This window comes from Poecilia reticulata, chromosome 23, assembly GCF_904066995.2.
Source record: "Poecilia reticulata chromosome 23, P_reticulata-male-v2, whole genome shotgun sequence".
NCBI classification, from domain to species: domain Eukaryota; kingdom Metazoa; phylum Chordata; class Actinopteri; order Cyprinodontiformes; family Poeciliidae; genus Poecilia; species Poecilia reticulata.
The window spans coordinates 18,346,769-18,367,094 of record NC_088852.1 but is presented as its reverse complement, the minus strand read 5'-3'; the positions used below and the strand labels follow the sequence as shown (position 1 = coordinate 18,367,094).

At 39.8% G+C, this 20,326-nt stretch overlaps 1 protein-coding gene across 2 annotated transcripts in view; it reads right to left on the bottom strand.

The window, feature by feature from the left end:
- Nucleotides 1-2,589, bottom strand: part of lmo3 (LIM domain only 3) — a 37,648-nt gene extending 35,059 nt beyond the window's left edge. Inside the window, exon 1 of one of the 2 annotated variants that reach the window (XM_008401543.3) lies at nucleotides 2,300-2,589. Coding sequence is in view for 1 of the 2 variants with exons in the window: in XM_008401542.3 (XP_008399764.1) it covers nucleotides 483-507 (25 nt within the window). In the remaining variant the exon portion in view is untranslated. Of the gene's footprint in view, nucleotides 1-482; nucleotides 893-2,299 lie in introns of those variants that run through there. The other variant, XM_008401542.3, reaches the window with a different exon arrangement.
- Between the last annotated feature and the right edge of the window lie 17,737 nt (nucleotides 2,590-20,326).

The following is a 20,326-nucleotide window of genomic DNA, read 5'->3' as shown; positions in this document are numbered from 1 at the left end:
TAGGATAGGAAGGGGAAGTTTGTAATAAAGTGAGACAGAGCAGCCGGAGTCCGGTGGTTCCGGGTTGTGGTGCTGCTGGCTCCGGGTTCTGCCCGACACGTCTGCTCCAAGAGCGGACATCCAGCTGCCGGCCGATCGGTGGCAAGACGCTGACATACCACTCACTTTAATTACTGTTGCTATGGTAGCCCACGCAGTAAATTAAGCCCAATATCATGGCGATTGCAATCGGACAAAATTTATGTTAAAATCAAACACAGCGAACCCCTTATCACAGGTATCAGAACACCAACATCTCGTGTGTGTGGTGTTGTATACATGGAGGGCAGCCGGTGGATGTGAGGCGGAGGGTCGGAGCAGCAGCAGAGGCAGGTCACGTCACCTTCCAGAGACACGCTGGGAATTCCTCCCAGAAAAACACCGAAACACGCGAAGCGCAGCGCCGGCGCCCGTTCAATTCAAAGCCAAAGAAAGCGTCTTACCGAAACTTTGCTCCCTTTTCTGCATTTGCTGAGCAACTGGAGCACCACCATTCAACCCGAAGCCACCGAGTTCCGAGAGCAGCTGTCTGCGAGCAGCCTGAGACCGGGCTTTGTTAGACACAGAACAATCCAGCACGGCGGCGGAGAGAGGAGGAGAGGCGAATAGAGGCAAGCAGCGGCCGACGGATCAGCAGGCGCAGGAGCTGGAGGCGAGGCTGCCGCTGCTCTACGCTCACATGGCGTGTGTGAGCACGTTTATCACTGATCGCAGATGCAGCCTGTGCGCAGAGAAGAGCTGGCCACAAATGACAGGATGACAAAGAGTTGCTTCCCCCCACCCCCTGCGATGCAGAGACCATCTGATCCGGCAGCCAGCCTAATCACAGCGGCTCCTGCTGCACGCCGCTTCGCCAATCGGCGCTTTCAACGCGCCACAAGGCAGGGAGGCAGGCTGGGTCTCCCAACCCAATCTTCATCATTTAAACACGCTCTGCCTTTACTTTGTTCTCATTTGCATACAGGCTACCATTCGTGCCTTGCCATCTAAATTAGGAAGCCGGATATTTTAATTTAAAGCAACTTTTTTTTTTCAGTCACCATTAAATTAGTCCACTGAACATGAACAGGACGCGGTGACGAAGTATTGAGGACTCGTTCTGAAACAATGAAGACTACATTGCCTCCAGCAAATCTTCAAACTCCTGAAATAATTACCAGAACATTTCCAGTATCATACAATGACCAACAATGAACCTAAAAGTGTTGGAACCAAAGTCTTTTCTGTTTTGGCTGGTCATAAGCAGGTCATACTACTGCTGCACACTGTGCAGCCTGTCTTCTGTTTCCATTCAAAGGAACGCATTGCTGTGCTTTTTAAAGGGCTTCTCAGAAAGTGGGAGTTCCATTCTAATAAAATCATCCCAGTTGTTTTTACACAAAAACAACTGATGAGAAAATAATGTTAAACTTATTCATTCCATTCCAAGAAGTGATACTTATCAATATCACTTCTTTCTGAGATCATCATTCTTCATTCATGGAGATAGAGGATTAAGTAGTTCTTTGCTTTTTAAAAAATCTGCTATTCCTCACCCATTAGTAGCCCAGTTTTGACTATAATGCTGGTGCTGAGGCACTCGCCCACCTCAGTAGCCTCCTGGCTTCCTTTTGCACACCCATGGTGTTCTAATGCCCTGATAAATGCTGGTTGTTCTCTTAACGCTCCAGCACAGAGAAGGAGGAGGAGACGGCAGTAGGAGGAGACACAAGTCAATAGTTGGCATGCGGCTTGAGCCTAAACTGCAGCGGTAATAAGATGGGTCATAAAATGCTCTCTGCATGCTGTGATGAGTGATGACATGCATTAAAGCTGACAGGGTATTACCTGCCAGTAATTAGGTTTTGTCATGGATTGAATTATTTTAAGACTGCCTATCTCGGTAATCATGCAATTTGCTGAGGTGTGTGTGTGCGTGGGAGAGTGGGCTCCCACACCTCTCCCGTTTCCCTTCCACCCTCAATTAGCCAAGTCATCCTCTTCGTGAATGGAAGACGGAGACAGAAGGCGACATCAATTGGAAACACCAGCATCCTGCCAGCCACTCAGAGAGAGAGGGAGGTATGTTTTGTAGGCTAAAAATGTTCATGACCCCAGCTCTTCTCTGTGTCCTAATAGGTCACCAAACCTTACATTCGTTCTGGGGAAACGGATGATGAAGACAGTTCCTGGTCAAGCCAGGTGTAATTTTAGGTTAATACGGAGGAGTAGTGGTGTCCTGTCTGTGTCCTTGCACTGAGAAAAGGGCAGAGACTCCTACCTTGAAATGGGATGCAGCCAGGGGAGCCTAGGGATGCTGCTGCGGATGTTCCTAACTTGGAGACAAACTGTCCACGAGGCAACTTTCTCAAATTGAGTGAATTCCTGATCTTCTAGAGAAAACCTAGCTACCAAACTTAGAAGATGGTTTGAAAATCAGCCAAGCAGACTAGAAAGCACCCTATCAAACAGTGCAGATCCTGGATTTTGCTCACAGTCGTTCCATTCCCCTTTTGCTGCCTTCTCTCCTTCTCCCTGCCCTGTATCTCTGTGTCTCTTTGGTTTTCTGACAGGAAAAGCGGTACAATGTTGAGCCTCCCCTTCTATTTAAGCCCCTCTACCAGGTCCCCAGTCGGCAGCACACTCCAGCTCATCCAAGAAGCTGACAAGCACCGTTAGGGAAGGCAGCGCATGTTGCTCTAATGGACCTCATTAAGCACTACTTACAGATGTTCTCTTAACATAATTGATCTGCAGTGAGTTGAGAGGACGGCAACCTATTCCCCAGCCCCCAATTATGGCCCGGTAATTAGATCCCCAACCTCCTGTTCTCCACATTCACCCTTCTAACATTCCGAAATATCAAAGTATCTCTTTCTCTCAAAGCAACCGCCCCCTCCCTCCACCATTTCACCTCCATGTCTCCTCCTTCCTTCCCTCCCACCCACAAGATACTATTGACAGTCAGATGTGCTAACCTTTGTAGTGTAGCCAGACTTGGCAACAAGCTACACTCACTCAAACAGAACTCACTCACTTCTCTTTACCTTCTTTCTCTCTTTGCCTTCTCTCTCCACTGGGACAGAAACAGAGGGAATGAGTGGCAATGATGGAGAAAGAGAAAGAGAAAGAGAGAGAGAGACCAAAGGAAAAGTTAGTACTTTCCATATAGGACTGACGTGATAATATTCGTCAGGGGAGAACATTTTTTGACAATCATATCTTTCATTTTAAACAAGGCCTCTGATAGAAATGACACGTCTGAACAGAATGAAGGCCGGGCTGGGCAGAGTGGCACTGCGAACTACTGAGGTTAGTCCTCATTAGTTCCACCCATCTCCAGTCTAGCTGCAGTTCTAAGGCTGAAAACCCTCTGGAAGACAGTAATGTTATGTTTATAAACTACTTCCACTCTACCTTCATGTCAAACCCTCCATAACTCTGACCATAACCCACTGACCCCTCCAAAGCCACTACCACCACTCTCTCATAATTTAACCTGGGTTAGAGGTCAGAGAGCCCATCACCATCCAGTGTATCAATACATGTATTTGTACTGAAAACATCTGGTACAGCCGTGTTGTTTCGGTACACTCGTACTACCAAACAAATGCATCATTGTTATGCCTGAACACATGCAGAATGTTCCTGTGCTGAATTAAGTACATAATGCAACATTCTGCAGTGTAACTTTACAAAGTGACACCACCCTTACAAAAACATCCCACGAATTTCACATGTGGTTCCCATTTTCCACATGTGATAAAGAATTTTGTTCAAATGATCCATGGTTTATTCAACATGTGATCACTGATCACATGTTTCCCACATGTGCACCACATATGATCAGATTTTTTCTATGCAAACATCTGGTGATTGTACTGAAATGTGTAAAACAAAAACAGCCTTATTATTTTACATGCAAAAATCACATCTGAAAATGATGTGCCACATAAAAAAGGCACATGTGGTTCATGCAAATTCTCACATGTGAATGATGTGAGACACATGTAAAAGCACATGTATTGTGTGATTTTGGAATGCTTCGTGGTAAAAACCCATGTTTTCACATCGGATTCACGTGTATCACATGTGTATCACCCATGTGTATTACATGTGATACACATGGATTTCACATATTTTATATATCACTTGCATCATATTTTACTGTCTTAACTGTTTGATTCCATCTTCCTCCTGCCACATGTCAATGTGCCCCTGGACAAGGCACTTAAGCTCAAATTGCCTACTGATCTACATATCAGTGTATAAATGTGTATTTCTGAGTGTGAATGGGTGAATGACACTGTTAAGCACTTTGAGTGGTCAAAATGATTGGAAAAGCGCTTATATAAGTTCAGACCATTTATGCGTTTATATGTGTATTACATATACACCATGTCATACACATGTTTTATGTGATACACATGTAAAAACATTTGATACACATGTGCATCACATGTATATCACATATTTTATATGTGTCACACATGGAATACACATGTGAAAACATGATTCCCATGCGATCACATTGGTTTTTACCATGAAGCATTCCAGAATCAGATGTATACATGTGCTTTTACATGTGTCTCACACATCTTTCACATGTCATTCACATGTGAACATTAGTATGAACCATGTGTGGTTGTAATGTGGTACATGAGTTTTACATGTGAATTTCATGAGATTTTTTGTAAGGAACAGAATAAAGCACAGAGGATTCTTTGCTGTCATTGATCTCTGCTGTTTGGGACTCTTCAGGTTTCGCATGCAGCTACAGTGGAGGAAGAAAGGTGGACAGAACCAGAACTTTCTCTTAGTGTTTTTCAACAACACAGAATTGGCTTTGCACTTAACAACTCACCTGAAACAACGTCAAGCTGAACGTAAGCATCACTGGTACTGAAGACACATCAGCTAGTCACTCTACTCCGCCGAGCTCCATAATCTGAAAACGGAAAAACTATAACTGAAAACTGAAACTGAAGTTTGGCTGTTGTCTATCAATATTTGTGATTCTTTCTTTCCATAAATGTAAGACTCTGGAGAAACTCTCCTATACAGATAGTGAAAGACAAAAATGACCACAAAAAACAGCTGGCAGAGGACTACAAAATAATGAGTCACCCTACTAACACTATCCATCTTCAGCCCACTAGGTGAGTAAGTGGAGAACTCTGGCAGAAATATTTTACCAGGATGAAAATTGAGATACTTATTATGCAAGCAGTGAGAGTGTCGACATGCATTGAATATACTTTCTTCCACACACCCCATGCATTTGATAACTGGAAAGAGGTTTGTTGCTCTCTCTCTCCCCCTGTGCCTCAATATTGGCACACAATAAGAGTAATTATTTCAAGAGAACAAATTTTACCCCTTGGGCTCCAATTATTTTCATACATTCCTTTGTTTTTCAGTGTTTGATTTGTTTCTAATTGTGACAAAAACATGTTCTACTTTTATTGTGAGTGTATAAACAGCACCCTACTAATTGGTGCTCCAGGAGGTTAGGTCACAGATGTAAGATATGTACATTTTGTTTCACTTTTACTCACCTAAACTGACAAAATACAATTAAAACTAATGCAATTCCTTAGCTACACACATGAACATACAGATTAGGAGGAATTTATTATTAAAATGTATGTTCTGATAAGTAGTAGGAAAAATGTGCATTATTGCCACCTATTGGTCTGGGGTTTAAAGATGAAGATTGATGTTTGAACCTTGAAAAACAGCTGAATCAAAATATTGTGTCTGCAAGGTTGCAATGAATTTTTGTGTAGAGAGTTTTGTACAGACAAGACATAAAACTCCTCTGAATATCCCAAACTCCAATAACACCAAAAATTTAATTCGTTTGATGTTGGAACAAAGGGGAGAGAATGTAGTCAGGAATTTCAGTCATGTCTTATTTTCAAGCTTCACATGTGCTTTTGTCATATTTTATTTTTTCTAAAGAAAAAAAATCACAAAACCCTCTTCAGGCCCAGTTGATATTTTCCCAACCTTTTTGTTCCTGAGAGGTTTTGACCTTGATGTTCCCTTTGTAGAGGACACTATAAACCTGTCTTTTTTTAAACTTGCTGATGTCAAACCTATTATTTATGAACCCAGCTTGGACTCATCTTAGCCAAATAATCATAAGTCTAGTTTTAAAAAACATAAAAAACATTTTAAAAAAAGCTAAACTAAACATTTAACAGAAACTGTTTTGCTTAAAGAGTTTGTGACATCATGATGGCTGCAGACTGGAGAACTTATTGTTTTTGTAACAGACTGTAATTTATTCAAAAATGAATTGTGTAAATGATCTAAGATGTTTTTCTAAATTGTTTATAGATTGTTTATAGATGTTTGTTTTGATTAACACTGTGCTGGTTGTTTGCAAACATTTTGTTTTGATTTAATATTTGCAGTTTTCAATTAGATGTTTTTGTTTATTTTGTACTTCACAGGATGCCATAGTTAATCAGGTCAGGCCTGGCAGCGATCAGTTGTTCAATGAATAGCTGGAAAACAACAGCAGAATTCAAATGTTTGATGCGTAAAAGAAACGAAAGACAAAAGCTTTTCCTTTTGTGGCAGTGTAAAAGTTTGCGACCCCTCCTCCAGGCTGGAAGAGCTGCAGACGTCCAGTGCAAAAGGTTCTGCTGACGGCCAGAGGATTTAAATAAACTGAAGGAAATTGCTTGTCAGTAAAACACAACAACCCTCAAAGTTTCAGCCCTGTCCCTGTAAAAAGTAAGGCTGAAAGAATTTTTGAATGGATTGAAAGATTTAATTACAACATTATCCAATATGTTGCAATTAAACATATTGGATAATATGCAACATCTTTTGAATAAAAGCTTTTCAAAAGATGCTGCAAATGTTCTGACTACTAATGTCAAGAAAAATATAAATAGCTTCCTCACTATTATTTCCCGTTGACACCTTTCATTCTTGTTCACCTATTTCCTTTATACAGACTGGATATATAATAATAGCCAAGTTAGTGAGTAGCCGTTTCATCTTTAAATTAAAAGCAGCACAGATTACTTCAGCCAAGTTTCATATAAGACAAAGGAAATTAGTCACAACAAACTGGCAGCAACAAGAAAAGGTGTTGAGCATTAGTAGTAGGAAAACACAACCATCCTTTTTTCATTTTTTGTTTTCCTCACTGCAAAAAGAAAGACTTCTGCTAATTAAAGATAAAAGATTTCTATAAGTCCCAGGTTGATTGACGATCACTGAGATGTATGACACCTCTCAACTTGTCATAGAGGAGTTATTTGTACTCCGCTGCGATCCATTCTGTGAGGAAAGACCAGATGTCCCATCTTAATTAGGCCAGCAGTAATGTTTTAATGACTTCTGGCTCATTACAGATGACAGAGGAGTTTTCAGATCTTCCTCTTGTCACTTCTGTGGACCTGTGCAGATCTTTTAGCAGGAGTTTTGACACATTTACATCCTCCAACGACAGACCGAGTGAGACAAAGCACCGCTCTTGTACAGACATGCTCATTGAAATGTGAGACAGAGACAAAGACAAAGTGGAATCACATGGACATGATTCCACCTCCCATGGTATGTGCTCCAAGTTGATCGCTTCATTTATGGGGATGTAGAGACGTACTATTGTATGTATTTTACTCATGGTATGTATAGTGAAAAAAGTAGGTCATCATAGTTGAGACTTTCTACAGTGTGTGCGCTTCTTAAATAATAGTACAAAGGATTAGGGGGGTTGCTCTCCAAGGTATTTGTGTAGTTCTCTCTAAGGTTTTGAGTCAGACAACACCTTCTTTTCTTTTTCTCCCCTACTCCTTTTGTTCGGTGTCTTTTCTCTTTAGTTATTCTCTTCTACATTGCCTCATTTTTTTCTTTGTCTTTTGTGGCAGATAAAATGTTATAACATGCACAGAAAATCATTTTTTCTCCTACTTATTATTTGTCATGGCTTGACAGAAAGGCAACAGCAGAAAGCAGCAGGTCAAATATAACAGCTGTTGGATGATGGTTCATCCAGCAGCATGGAGGAACAATGTCGTCTACAGAGAACCTTCACGCTTCATACATCCAGCATAGGAACAACCTCAAGGTAAAAGAAAAAGTTTCTGAACAAATGTTGTTGCTTCCCATAATGAGAGTGTAAAATGTTATTAATATTTTAAAACAAGCCCTATTTTTCATCTCTGAAAGCCACTGTGGGGCTTCTTTTCAAAGGGTTTCAGTCAAAACCCAATGGGAGATCCAATTGACTTTAATCTTGCATTCGTTTGAAAATTTGAGCCCATTAGTTAACTTTGCCATCTATATGCCGTTTTCACTGCATTTCAATGAAGCCGCTTTCCTGTGGTGTTAAAACACTAATAGTTGCTTCAAATAGCAAATAAAGGAGATGGAGTACAAGCTTAAGAGAGAATAGGAAAGAAGCAGAAAACGAGGAAACTGCTAAAACAGCCAAGTCCTGTTACAAATCACCAATTCTGATTTGAAAGTGAACATTTCGTATCACTGGGGAGAAGAAAATTCAGATTTATTGCTGTAAGGAATACTTATCATCGACAACTTACTAACTGATCTAATGTAATGAGAACCGATTAATGTTTTGTCAAACCAGCAATAGCAACTGTTTAAACATATTGTTAGTGCAAAGGTGCATAATGAGAATATAAGAAAATAAAAGATAGAAATGTAAACTAATCCTCAAAAAAATTTGTTTGGCTTTGATGGTCAGACTGACTCTTCATAAAGGTTCCCTACAGTTTCTCTTGACTTTCAGGTCTCTATGAATGTCTTCTTTTAACCTAATTTATACATTTATAATTTCAGCAGTCCATTGTCTAAACACTAAATTCACGTTACTCTCCTCTGGATTGGACTTTTAACTCTTACACCAATCACAGTTGCCACATCATTGATTTAAACACAGGGTTAATTTTATGCTTCTTAGCTCCTATCCTTAAGCTGTTTGCCACATGGTTACTAGCAAGAAAAAATATTTAGCTTCCAGAATTGCTTAGTTGTTACACAGCATTTGGTGCCACTTTGTTCATTAATTAAAGTGACACTGACACCAATAAAAATGGGTCAAGATCAGAGTTATGATCCAAGATCTCCCACCCACTGATCATCCCTTGGGCCAACCATGAAATGAAGGAAAACAGAGAATTCTCTCTGGTGCACATAAGTATTCACAAATGGAAAAGGACAAGAAAAACTGCTGTCTGGAAGTACAGGTATTAGGACCAGGTTACTTATCAGACTGGATCCTAAAATATATACAATTTACTGTTTATGTCTAGTAATTGTACTATGTTGCCACAGATGATTATGGCAAAACCTTAATAACAATAACAGAAAGAGTTGAAGTGATCAGAAAACTAACACCAAGGAAAAGCAAAACTCAAACAGCTGTGGACAGATTTTGTTATGGCTCTTAGTTTTATCCCAGCATGTTTCAATCACTATAAATATGATTTTAAATGCTGTTGCTGAGAAATCATAGAGTTTAGGGAGATGCTTAAACTGTTTTTAGATAAACCTATCATTGCTCTGATGTTCTGTGATGGAAGCATATGATCAGAAAGTCCAATCAAATATTTCCTATTTTACACACTATGAAGCAGGTGGGATTTATTATAAAACTTGGTCATTCAAATCAGCAGTTTTGAAGAGCTATGCATCTTTTCAACTCCATATTTTCTGGTGTGTTTGTGCTGTTTTTGCATATTTATGTATAAGCAGGACTTCATTATATTTGTATGAACCGAGTCTACCTATGTGTGCTTGAAGATTTAGTCAAATAACTTGATGGAAAGGAAAATGAAGGAAAAGGCACAGGGCGAAGTTGTGGTGTGGGGGTCTGTATCAAACCTGGGCCATCTCCCAATGATCCCTGCTGCATCCAATTTCTGCACCAACGCTTCCTGTTAAACCCCATCAAACAGACACACAGAGGTACAAAGGAAAACCTCATCTCCTCAGGAAACTAATCCGTTGGAATACGCTGTAAGCCTGTCAGTTTTTTTTTCCTCTTTTTTTTGAAAGAAGTCATCACTCATTTCAGTAAAGATTAAAAGTATGGCTAAATTGAGAAAATCCGCTTATGAATTGTAAATTTAAATAGTGAAATGGAGGGGCAGGTAGTAGGGAAACCAAGCAAAGCTTGTGGTGAGCAGACGCAGGTATGGGAGGTAAGATAAATTGCAAATATATATGTTTTTTATTTGGATTTCTCATAACCATCAGACTGAGACGGGTATGAGGAAGAAGAGGGTGGAGGAGAGCTGCAGGCTCCCTTCTTCACACAGCAGCAGCAGTACGACATGAGAGGACCTCACCTCTTGATGCACTGATTTCAGCTACAGAGAGACAGCTGTGAAATATTTTCACAAATATAAATCATATATACACATCCAGAACGTTATTTAAAGATTGCATATTTTATTTTAAGATATGTAGCACATGGTAATGGATACAATTTAATTTATCAGTGATAAGACATAGGTTAGGTAAGAGGTCAGCTGTGGCACAGCAGGCACCACAGTTAAGCAACCTTTGAGGAGGACACCCTCAGTGAACGGCTCTAGTCTGCAGCTCAGTGAGGAGTTAACAATGGAAGGGGCCAACGCTCAGCTGAGGGCCCAAAGCAGCGGCTGTTGTCAGGCATGTTGGTCGTCAGCTGTGTTGCTGATGTGAAAGGACCCTTAAGAAGAACCTGTCAAACAAATTTAGTAAGGACTGACCCAACAACTTGTCCAGGAGGTTGCAAAAGAACCCATAAGGTCAGGATTCTGTATCTTGGAGTTATTTCATGCACTGACAGGAAAGCCTGTGTCTTAGGTGATAATTATGTCAGCTTCCAGACCAAATAATGTATTATTTATTTAGCTGTAACTCGCCTCCCCTTCTCTCTCTAACTGCTGGCTGAGCTTTGTGCCCCTGGAGTGGTCATTAATCTGATATCTGGCTGGCCTGGGTGCAGCCCTGTGATCCTGACCCAATCTCACATCCTAATCCAAGGAGGAAGAGGACTGCAGGCCAAGATTTGGAGGTCTAGGCTATCTCCTTGTCTATGATTGATAGGTTTTAGGTGATTATACGCTTCAAGTGATTACAATCTATAACGATCTATTGACTGGACTGGGATGCATTCACCAGGCTGTTTTCATTCCATAGACACTTACATGGCTGCTGTGTTATTTATTATCTTTTTATTTTTCCTTGTTTGGAGCTGTTCTGGACTTTAAAATATGGATGACATGTATGCATGCACACACTCACTCTCATATGCATGCACATACACATGCATACACACACACAGGCCGCTATTCTGGATGGAAAAGTGTCTTTGGCACATCCTTTAGTTGGTTTTTATCAAACCAGTTGCACTGCATTAAATTGGTTTGATGTGATTCAAGACAACATCCTTCCTATATACATGCTCATTTCTTGTCAGTGAACCTGAAAAATACTAAAGAAGATAATACACAAGTCACAACAATAAAACGTCAGGTAACCATTTCTGTTAAATAGGATCTTTAAGTTTCATCTATTCAACTGGAAGCTCAAAAACAGACATCTTCCAAAAGCAAAAAAACATCATGCTATTACAACATTACTGGGATTTTTTATGTGATTAGAACACCATGTGTTATTATAAAAATAAACTGCTTATGTCTCCATTCACACTGACCAAAATTAGAACAACAATAACAAACAAAAATCTATCTTAAATCACAAAGCTGCTGCCACTCTCATTTACTCTGGGTTTTGTTTAGTGGTGTGTTTGGTATTTTGGAGCCAGTCTTACATTTTAGAATTGTGGCTCAAAAATCACATTTTGCTTTCATCAGACATTAACAAAATCCCAATCCCTTATAAGATACTACTGTATTTCACAGTGTTGTAGTACTTGAAATCGGTCTTGGTCTCGAGACCATTATTTGATGGTCTCAGACTCGACCGCATTTGGTCTCGGTCTTGTCTCGGTCTCGGGCGCTGAGGACTCGGCATTTTATTTCAAGACCAGTCGAGACCGCAACTGTGAAAATATCACTGAACATGCAGCATACTATCCAGTTTATCTGTTAACATCTTTGTTTTCAGCAGTGGTGGGAAGAACGAAGTACAAGTACTTTGTTACTGTACTTAAGTACAATTTTTGTGTATCTGTACTTTACTTAAGTAGATACTTTTACTCCACTACATTTTACAGTAAGTATCTGTACTTTCTACTTCACTACATTTTTACAAAAGTGTCTCCACTTTTACTCGTTACATCCAAGCATTGGTCTTTTTTTCCGTTAAAATGTGAAGTTCAGGGACTTAAGGTAGTGCCGTAAAATCCGAGCAATAACGTGACTTATGTGTATTTCATGTTGTCGCCCATCGCCTCCCCCTTTACTCGCACGCGAAGCTCCAAGACATGTGCAGTAGTTTCCTCTGAGCGGGAGGCGATGTCTGTCTAATCGTCAGTAATATAATAGCGCTGCATAAATTGATATAACGACATGGAAAATCAGCAGTGCTTCGCTTTCACAGACGGTGGGGACTTCGTCCAACTTTTAGTGTCACTTGGAAGGAAAGCTTAAAGAAAGGTAAGCTCTGTGGACATGATGCTAGCAAAGCTAGCTGTACAGAGACACATGATGCATCTGTGATGAAAAAAAGTTGTCACTCATGCGCTGAATTATTGTGTGGAGGCGTTGACTGAGGTGTCGCAGATATGGGACAACGCTGTGACCAAAGTCTGCATTGATATGACATTCAGGAACGATCCGATTCTTCTGGACGGATCTTTACTGATTAAATTTATTTCAGCTCTATGTATTTAATATCTAGTTTTTTTATGGGAATGTGGATCTTTCAGATCAATTTGAGAAGTACTTTTGATAGGTAAAAGTTAATTTTTTTGTGTCACGTAGTGCTGGTCTTGACTTGGTCTTGGGTAAGTGGTCTTGACTACAACACTGCTACTGGCTCCTTGGTTGCATGTCCTCTCCCACCCACCTTCTTTCCATCCCCTTTCTGGTGGATTTAAAAAAATAAATAAATGCGACTAGTGGCAAAAAAAAGTGAAGTTCATGTTATGTTAGGACAGGAGACAAGATGTTTCCATCCCTGAAATTATGATGCATAGAATCACATATCTAAGTCTAAACTATGTTACAGAGTAAACACAATAAAAACATGCTTTATCTGTGGTATTGTTCATTAAAATGGCACATTTCTAATGTATTAAAATTAAATAAGACCGGTACACATAACGATTAGGTAATCCATTCAGCAAGTACTTTTACTTTTAATACTTAAGTATTTTTAAAAGCCAGTACTTTTTTACTTTTACATAAGTACAAATGTTAATGTGGTAGTTTTACTTTTACTTGAGTACATTTTTGTCTGTGTATTTGTACTTTTACTTAAATACATTTTTTGAGTACTTTCTCCACCACTGGTTTTCAGTGGATGCAAAACGCACCGATTAAAATCCAAGCAATTACGTGACTTGCCAATTACGTGTGTATGTTACTCCCATCCCTTCCCCTCCCCCCTCACCTTTCACTCGCACGGGAAGCCGTTTGGATGAAAACGAAAAACAAAAAAACATGAACGCTGTATGCGCTGGGTTTTTACCTTAGAATGGCCAAGTCTGTGTTATTCCTCTGTCAATTTGATACAGTAGGTGCTTCCACACTTCCTATATGTGTCCTCTGTCACTTTTATGAGCAGTTAAACCTAGAGATGTGCCGATCAGGTTTTTTCCTGCCGATACCGATACCGAACAGCCATGAGGGCCTATCACCAATACCGGTCACCAATACCGATCACATAATTATTATTATTTATTTTTTTAATCATAAACACTACCGGTTACATTATGTGGAAAAATGAACCATGAATTCACCTTAATTTAGACAAAAACTTGTTTTTAATAACTTTTTCCAAGAAGAAAACTAAACAAAACAGGCATTCTGCAAATTGTACTGCTATCAGTAATACTATCTATAATAGACTGATAACATATGAAGGCTCTGAAGAGGCTAAATAATGCAAAGAGCCAAAATAAAACCTCTCAACACTGCCAAAAAAATTCAAGTATAAAACTTGGCATTCAAAGGCAAATACAGGATCCATTACAATAAACAATCCTGAGTTACTGAATGAAAACTTCCTGATAGCATAGCGGCTAGCTGATTACTGCTAGTTCTGAGTGTCTGTTTCTGACTGAGCGGAGTAATTATGCAGAACAGGGAGGAGATCGATTATTTTTTCAGAGATTATCTGTCTCATGTTAGGACAGCGAAAGTTTTAATACGTATGTAAAATTTATTTTTTTAAGTTAGATGCTGCAGCTTTAAGCAGAGGTTCGGTGTGAGAGTCACTACCAGGTGGAACAGAAGCGGCGCTCCATCTGTGAAATATTACTACCTGTAGCGTAGCAGCGGTTCAACAGCGAGAGCAGAACCAGCGTCTTACATCGCAGCTCGAAGACTTAAATAATTTTGCGGGTTATTTGTTTAGCTTTCTGACCGTCATGCTAATCCGGGTGAGTGTTTGTAGCCGTGCGCTGCTTTACCTGCTATCTGATCCTCCATATGTCTTTTTTACTGCAGTGAGCCTGTATGTAGCCAAACTCCGTCAAGTATGGCATTGTTTTTATGTCGTATTAGCTTCGTTGTATTGATGCATTTTGACCTGCGTCAATTTTCCGCCGCAACACGCAAAACGTCCCCGTTCACTCAGTGCGTTATAGTTCAACATCGTTTAGGATTTGTTGCTGCGCTTGCGCAGTGTGAAGGAAAGAGAAGACCAGCTGCACAGACAGGCTGCGAAATGAGAAGCAGGTGATCGGTATCAGCAACAAGAGCCAATGATCACCGATCACCGATCATGCACTTTTTCACGAAAATCGGCCGATTATGATTGGTGACCGATCGATCGGCACACCTCTAGTTAAAACTGTTTAATCCGTTGTTAACGTGTGGTAATCTGTTTTTCCGAGCCGCCTTTAAACGCAACATGAACGCTACGATGCTGGGTATACACCTGTGCGGCAGCGAAGGAGACCTGCTGCTGTGTTAGAATCATGGCAGCAAACCAGCAAAATGCAAAGAAGTTTTCACAGTTTTCCCCCCAAACTAACAGACTGTTTAGTAAAGCTGTTTGATGCAGGTAAAGTTAGCTAAAAGATGACTAGCTAATATCAATACATCACCATAAGCTTGTTAACAAGTAGCTTATAGGCTAAGTTGTTGTCTATGTTCAGCTACATAGATTCATTTTGCCCCCCAAAAAGTCGACCCCCCACCCCTCAAAAACACATAATTCAACCACACAGCTATTTGTAGGAGGGGGGGCAGAAAATGTTTGGAAACCACTGGGGGGGGCGCAGGACAAAAAGTTTGGGAACCACTGGCATACATGTATCTACTTCTTGCTTGTTGCTCCTTGGTCAGTGTTCATAGTTGAGCGTCAGGGCTTTGCCTCAATTGCTATGTTTAATGGTGCAGACGTGGTTTCTGACATGAGCAACATGGGTAAACACTCAAGGCATTATCTTTTTAGGGATGGCACGAGACAACCGCGGATCGTAGCACAGAGATGGAAGCAAAGCAGAACAAAGAGTTTGTTAAATTTAACATTGGTTAAATTTATTAAGTATTTAATATCTATGTGTTTTTATGGGAATATGGATCTTTCAGATCAATTTGAGAAGTAATGTTGATCATATTTCACATTTTATCACATCATGTAGAGCGGGCCGCTGGTCTTGGTCTTGCTCGGTCTCGACTTCCCTCGGTCTTGGTCTTGACTTGGTCTCGAACCCTAAAAGTCTTGGTCTTGTCTCGGTCTCGATACTCTCTGGTCTTGGTCTTGTCTTGGCCTCGGGTTAGGTGGTCTTGACCACAACACTGGTATTTCATCTGAAAAAGGTTTGGATTCAATTTGTGAGACCAACATGTTTGGAGGGAAAAAGCCTGCTTGCTTTTCATGACTTCAGATGAATTGAGAACACAGGAGAATGTCACATGTAGGACCCCACATTGCACTTTCCAAAAAATAACTGTAGCTACTTCACAGGGAAATGAGTCTTAAAAAAACCAAGAGAAAAAAATTGTAAAATCAAGTTTGGCATAGGCCTGGTGATGAGCCGTTTTTTTTTTTCATTCTGCTGTGTTGGAACAAGAAAGTGTAAAAGTTGCAGGGCAGAGGACTGGAGTTGCAGACTCTATTACACCGTATCTGACCCAGATATGTGAACAAAAAGGCCTAGTCAGTTATGGGCTGAAGGGACAAAATACTGTATGCAAATCACTTTGCAATTCAGTTATCAACATTCATTTTAAAAGGTTAAAATTGCCTGATTTTGATCAGTAACAAATATCTGTAAGTTACAGTTGGCACATATGATGTCCAGAAGTCATGAGAATCGTTGCAGCATTTTCTTTTAAAAATTCAAAGCAGACAGATTTTTGTGTCCAGCCTGGCTTCTGTCAGGCTGGAGAGTAGCAGCGGTGGCTACAGACTAGTAGCTTATCATCATCACCATGTGAATGGGATTTTTCAAATCTCAAGATTTAAAGGGCATTTTGAATAAATAAATTTATTATTATTATTATTATTATTATTATTATTATTATTATTATTATTATTATTATTATATGAGTGAGCACTGTGAATTTCTCAATACAATAAACTTTATTGTTGACATCTCGGTAAGATAAGCTTGAAACCCGTTGTCTCTGGTTCAAGAGCGGCTTGTAGCACACGTTTGTATGGCGGCTCTTCTGGATCAGATTTCACTTTACAATCAGCTCAAGACTGTGTTTCTCCCTGTCCACACTTCTTCCTTCCACTCAATTTTCTGTTGTGTTTAGATACAGAACATTGAACTACCAGCTTCTTCAGTAATGACCTGGAGTGTCTTCTCCTCCCTCTGATGTTTCACTGTCTTGTGGACATCTGTCCAGTCATCAGTCTTCCCCATGACTGTGTCCTGCTGACCCAGACAGAGAGCGTTTGTTATTATTATTCTAATTTCTTTGATGTAAAAATACTTCAGAAAATGGACTCAAACTTTGTCACACTTATTTTAATACAGCTAATATAAATACACACCCTGTAATATGGAAATGTTTCACAACCCCCACTCTGTTCGAGTTACCTCATCAGAGGTGTCCAAGCTCAAAACCTCCCTCAACTATTGTAATAAATGGTACAGTCTGGTGGATGGCTGTTCATTCCCAGGTCTGTTTGATGTAGGACGTAGAGAGAAAACTGTGGGATATTATCAGATATTGATCACAATCTGGTTTGCAGCAGAATAAACATGCAATAAATATGTTCAGCAAACCTTAAGTTAAGCAACGCTTTTAGAGCATTTTAATTTAACTGGCCTTTGCACATGTAAACATAGCAGTTATGAATGAGTGTAGAATTAGCTAAGTTTGCACTGACCAAACCCCAGTCGCCACAGCTCATCTGCCTCTAAGTTTATTCAGCAGTAACAAAACCACACTTCTTCACATCCTTCACCAACCTCCCCCACATAATCTGTTATTCCTGATTACCCGTAAATGAGCAAATATTTTCCCAGTGTTTGCCAGGTTAGTTCCCCATTTAATTAAACTGGCTCATTATGTTGTTCTCTGATTAGTGGAGGAGAATCAATTATTCAATTCACAAACATGGGCCGCAGGAGTTGGAGGTGCACAACAAGCTACTCATTTAATTCCAAGGACACTAATTAGTAACAAAGCAAGCAGTAAGTTTGCATCTTTTTTTCTGTCTGCCTTGTTTTCCAATTAATGCGCACGCATGGCTTGTAAGGTTAGCAACAGAGGAAGAATTGCAGCATCTTGTGGGTGAGGTTTTGAGCAGGTGTTTCGGGAAAACATAGAACCAGTGGGTGTGGTTAGTCAATCTCTCAGTTCGTTAGAAAGGTCAAAAAGGAGAAATAGGCAACAGGGAACATATTTGGTAATATGTAGATCATTAAGCTTAAGAATTCAATAAATTACCCAGAGGGCTTGTGGATGTGTCGAGCTGAGGCAGCTCACTTTTGTTGTCTGCAATCAACCAGTGGGCCGTTATCCAAATTATTGACAGCAGATTTCTCATTTCAACTGCAAATTAAGGCTATCAATAAAGCTTTCTGATGCAAAAGTGACTAATTAACCAACCGAGTCAAGCTCTGAAGCCTTGATTAAGAAAAAAAAAAACTCCAGTTGACTGCACATCGTGGAAACACAGGGGATCTAATTAGTTTAATTATCAAAACAGCTAATTAAAATTACACAGTTGCCTAATTAGTTCTTTGCTTCCCATCGTCTTTCTCTTTTGTTTTTTTTTAGCTGCCCGCTCAATCTGTAATTGACAGATTGAAATTAAATATAAAATGTCAAGTCGTTGAATGAGTAGAAGGTGAGCATGTGATGGTTTAATGTGTGTGCACACATTAAACCGTTGTTTAATGTGTGCACACACATTAAACAAGTCCACATGGAACTTCCATGCAAGTTCCATGTGGACTTGCATGGAACTAATCTTACTGATTATGTTAAAGCATAGCAGGATCAATAACTGATATCCCTTTAGAATGAAAACCTATATATGTGGCTGTTTAGCTGTTTCTCTGGGTTGATGTAGAAGACATGGATGTTAGCTGACACAGAGTTTTGATCTCTGGATTATCGATTTTGAAGTACCTACAATATTTCAGAATACCAAGCAACAGTAACAAGCCTGAAATGAAAGAAATGAAAAGCTAGCACTTGTATTATATGCAAACTAAGCCTGTACCGATTTATCTGAGCTGATTTCCTTCATTTTGGGAGATTTCGGCTGACATTACACCTCAGCAAAGGTATAAAGATCAACCACTGTCCTTTTCTGCTCTGCCATAAGAGAGGTTAGATTGACAGACCTGCCCACCAGGTCATGTCTGCACATTTGCAGTTAACAGTAGTCACCCCACCGTTACCAACTGAGTGACATTCTTGCTATATTTAGCGACATTGAGACAAAAAAGAAAAACTGGCGTCGGCCAAAGTCGGAGTCAGCATGTCAGGCTTTTAATGATCTTTAGATCAGTAATTAGTTATCAGCCAGAAAACTGCAATCGATGCACCCCTGATGCATGCCATTGTTTCTAACCTTCTCAAACTCTGAGAAAGAGATAAAAATAACAGAACATTCTGCAAAGCACTGTGACTAGGCCTGTCACAAGGCCTAGTCACAGTGCCTGTTGTTGGACAATGAATTGTCCCAGAAGTTATTGCGATAAACAACAACATTGTTGTTTTGAGATAATTTTCCAGTAAAAAATAATGGTAATGGCATAATAAAGCAAGAACACATAGTCAAAGATCAATAAACTTTAAATTCTAATGAACATTTAACTCTGGAACTGGAAAACATTTTAAAGATCCCAAATAAAAAACAAAAGAACAGAAACCAATAAAATGTATTATGAAGTCTCTTTATTTGTCTTTCAAAAAACGTCTAGTTAAGACCAAAGCACCAGATTGGAGACTTTTGTCATCTAGTTTTTGGTCAAAAGAGAGAAAAGAGGAAAACAATAAACAAATAGAAATTGAGTTTGTTTTACTTTATCATACAATTAATTGATTTAGTGTAGGATCAGGATCAAAGCTGTCCCCTTTAACATTAAACACAAACTCCTTTCCTTCACAATATTAAAACGAGTGAGATCATGTGTGCTGAGTCCCAGACAATTGTTGGTGCATAGCAATTAAAGATTTACCACTATGGTTCAATCAAGCCTCTGTTCTCCGACCAGAACCTATAAAAGGAAACCAGAATTCACAGTTAGACAGAGCAGACTTGACAGACTCCTTTGATTCTGTATTTTCGTTTTTACCTAGAAAGGTCAAATAAATTTCTACTTATTCCCTTGTTAAATATTTTTTTTCCCATGACAATTACTTTAACAATTGTCATGTACTTTAAAGGCTTGACCGTTGTCAACCTTTCAGACAATGGTCTTAAGGCTTGATGTTTTTCATTTGGTGCAGAACAAAGTGAGACTGAAGGGGAGCAAACTATTCAGGTACCCAAAGAAGAGCCAGCGCCTCTTCATCCATGCTGCACTGCTCTCTGCTTTGCTGCTACACCGCATGCATTTATACATATATATACACAGATCCACATGCACTCAGATATCCTGTTCTCTGTTAGCGTTTATTTAGTAATCAGTCCCGTACCATTGCTCCAGTAAGCACAGTCCCAGTATTTAACAACCTCCTCATTCACTCAGTGCTGGATTCTCCGTCGCTTCAGGGTCCCG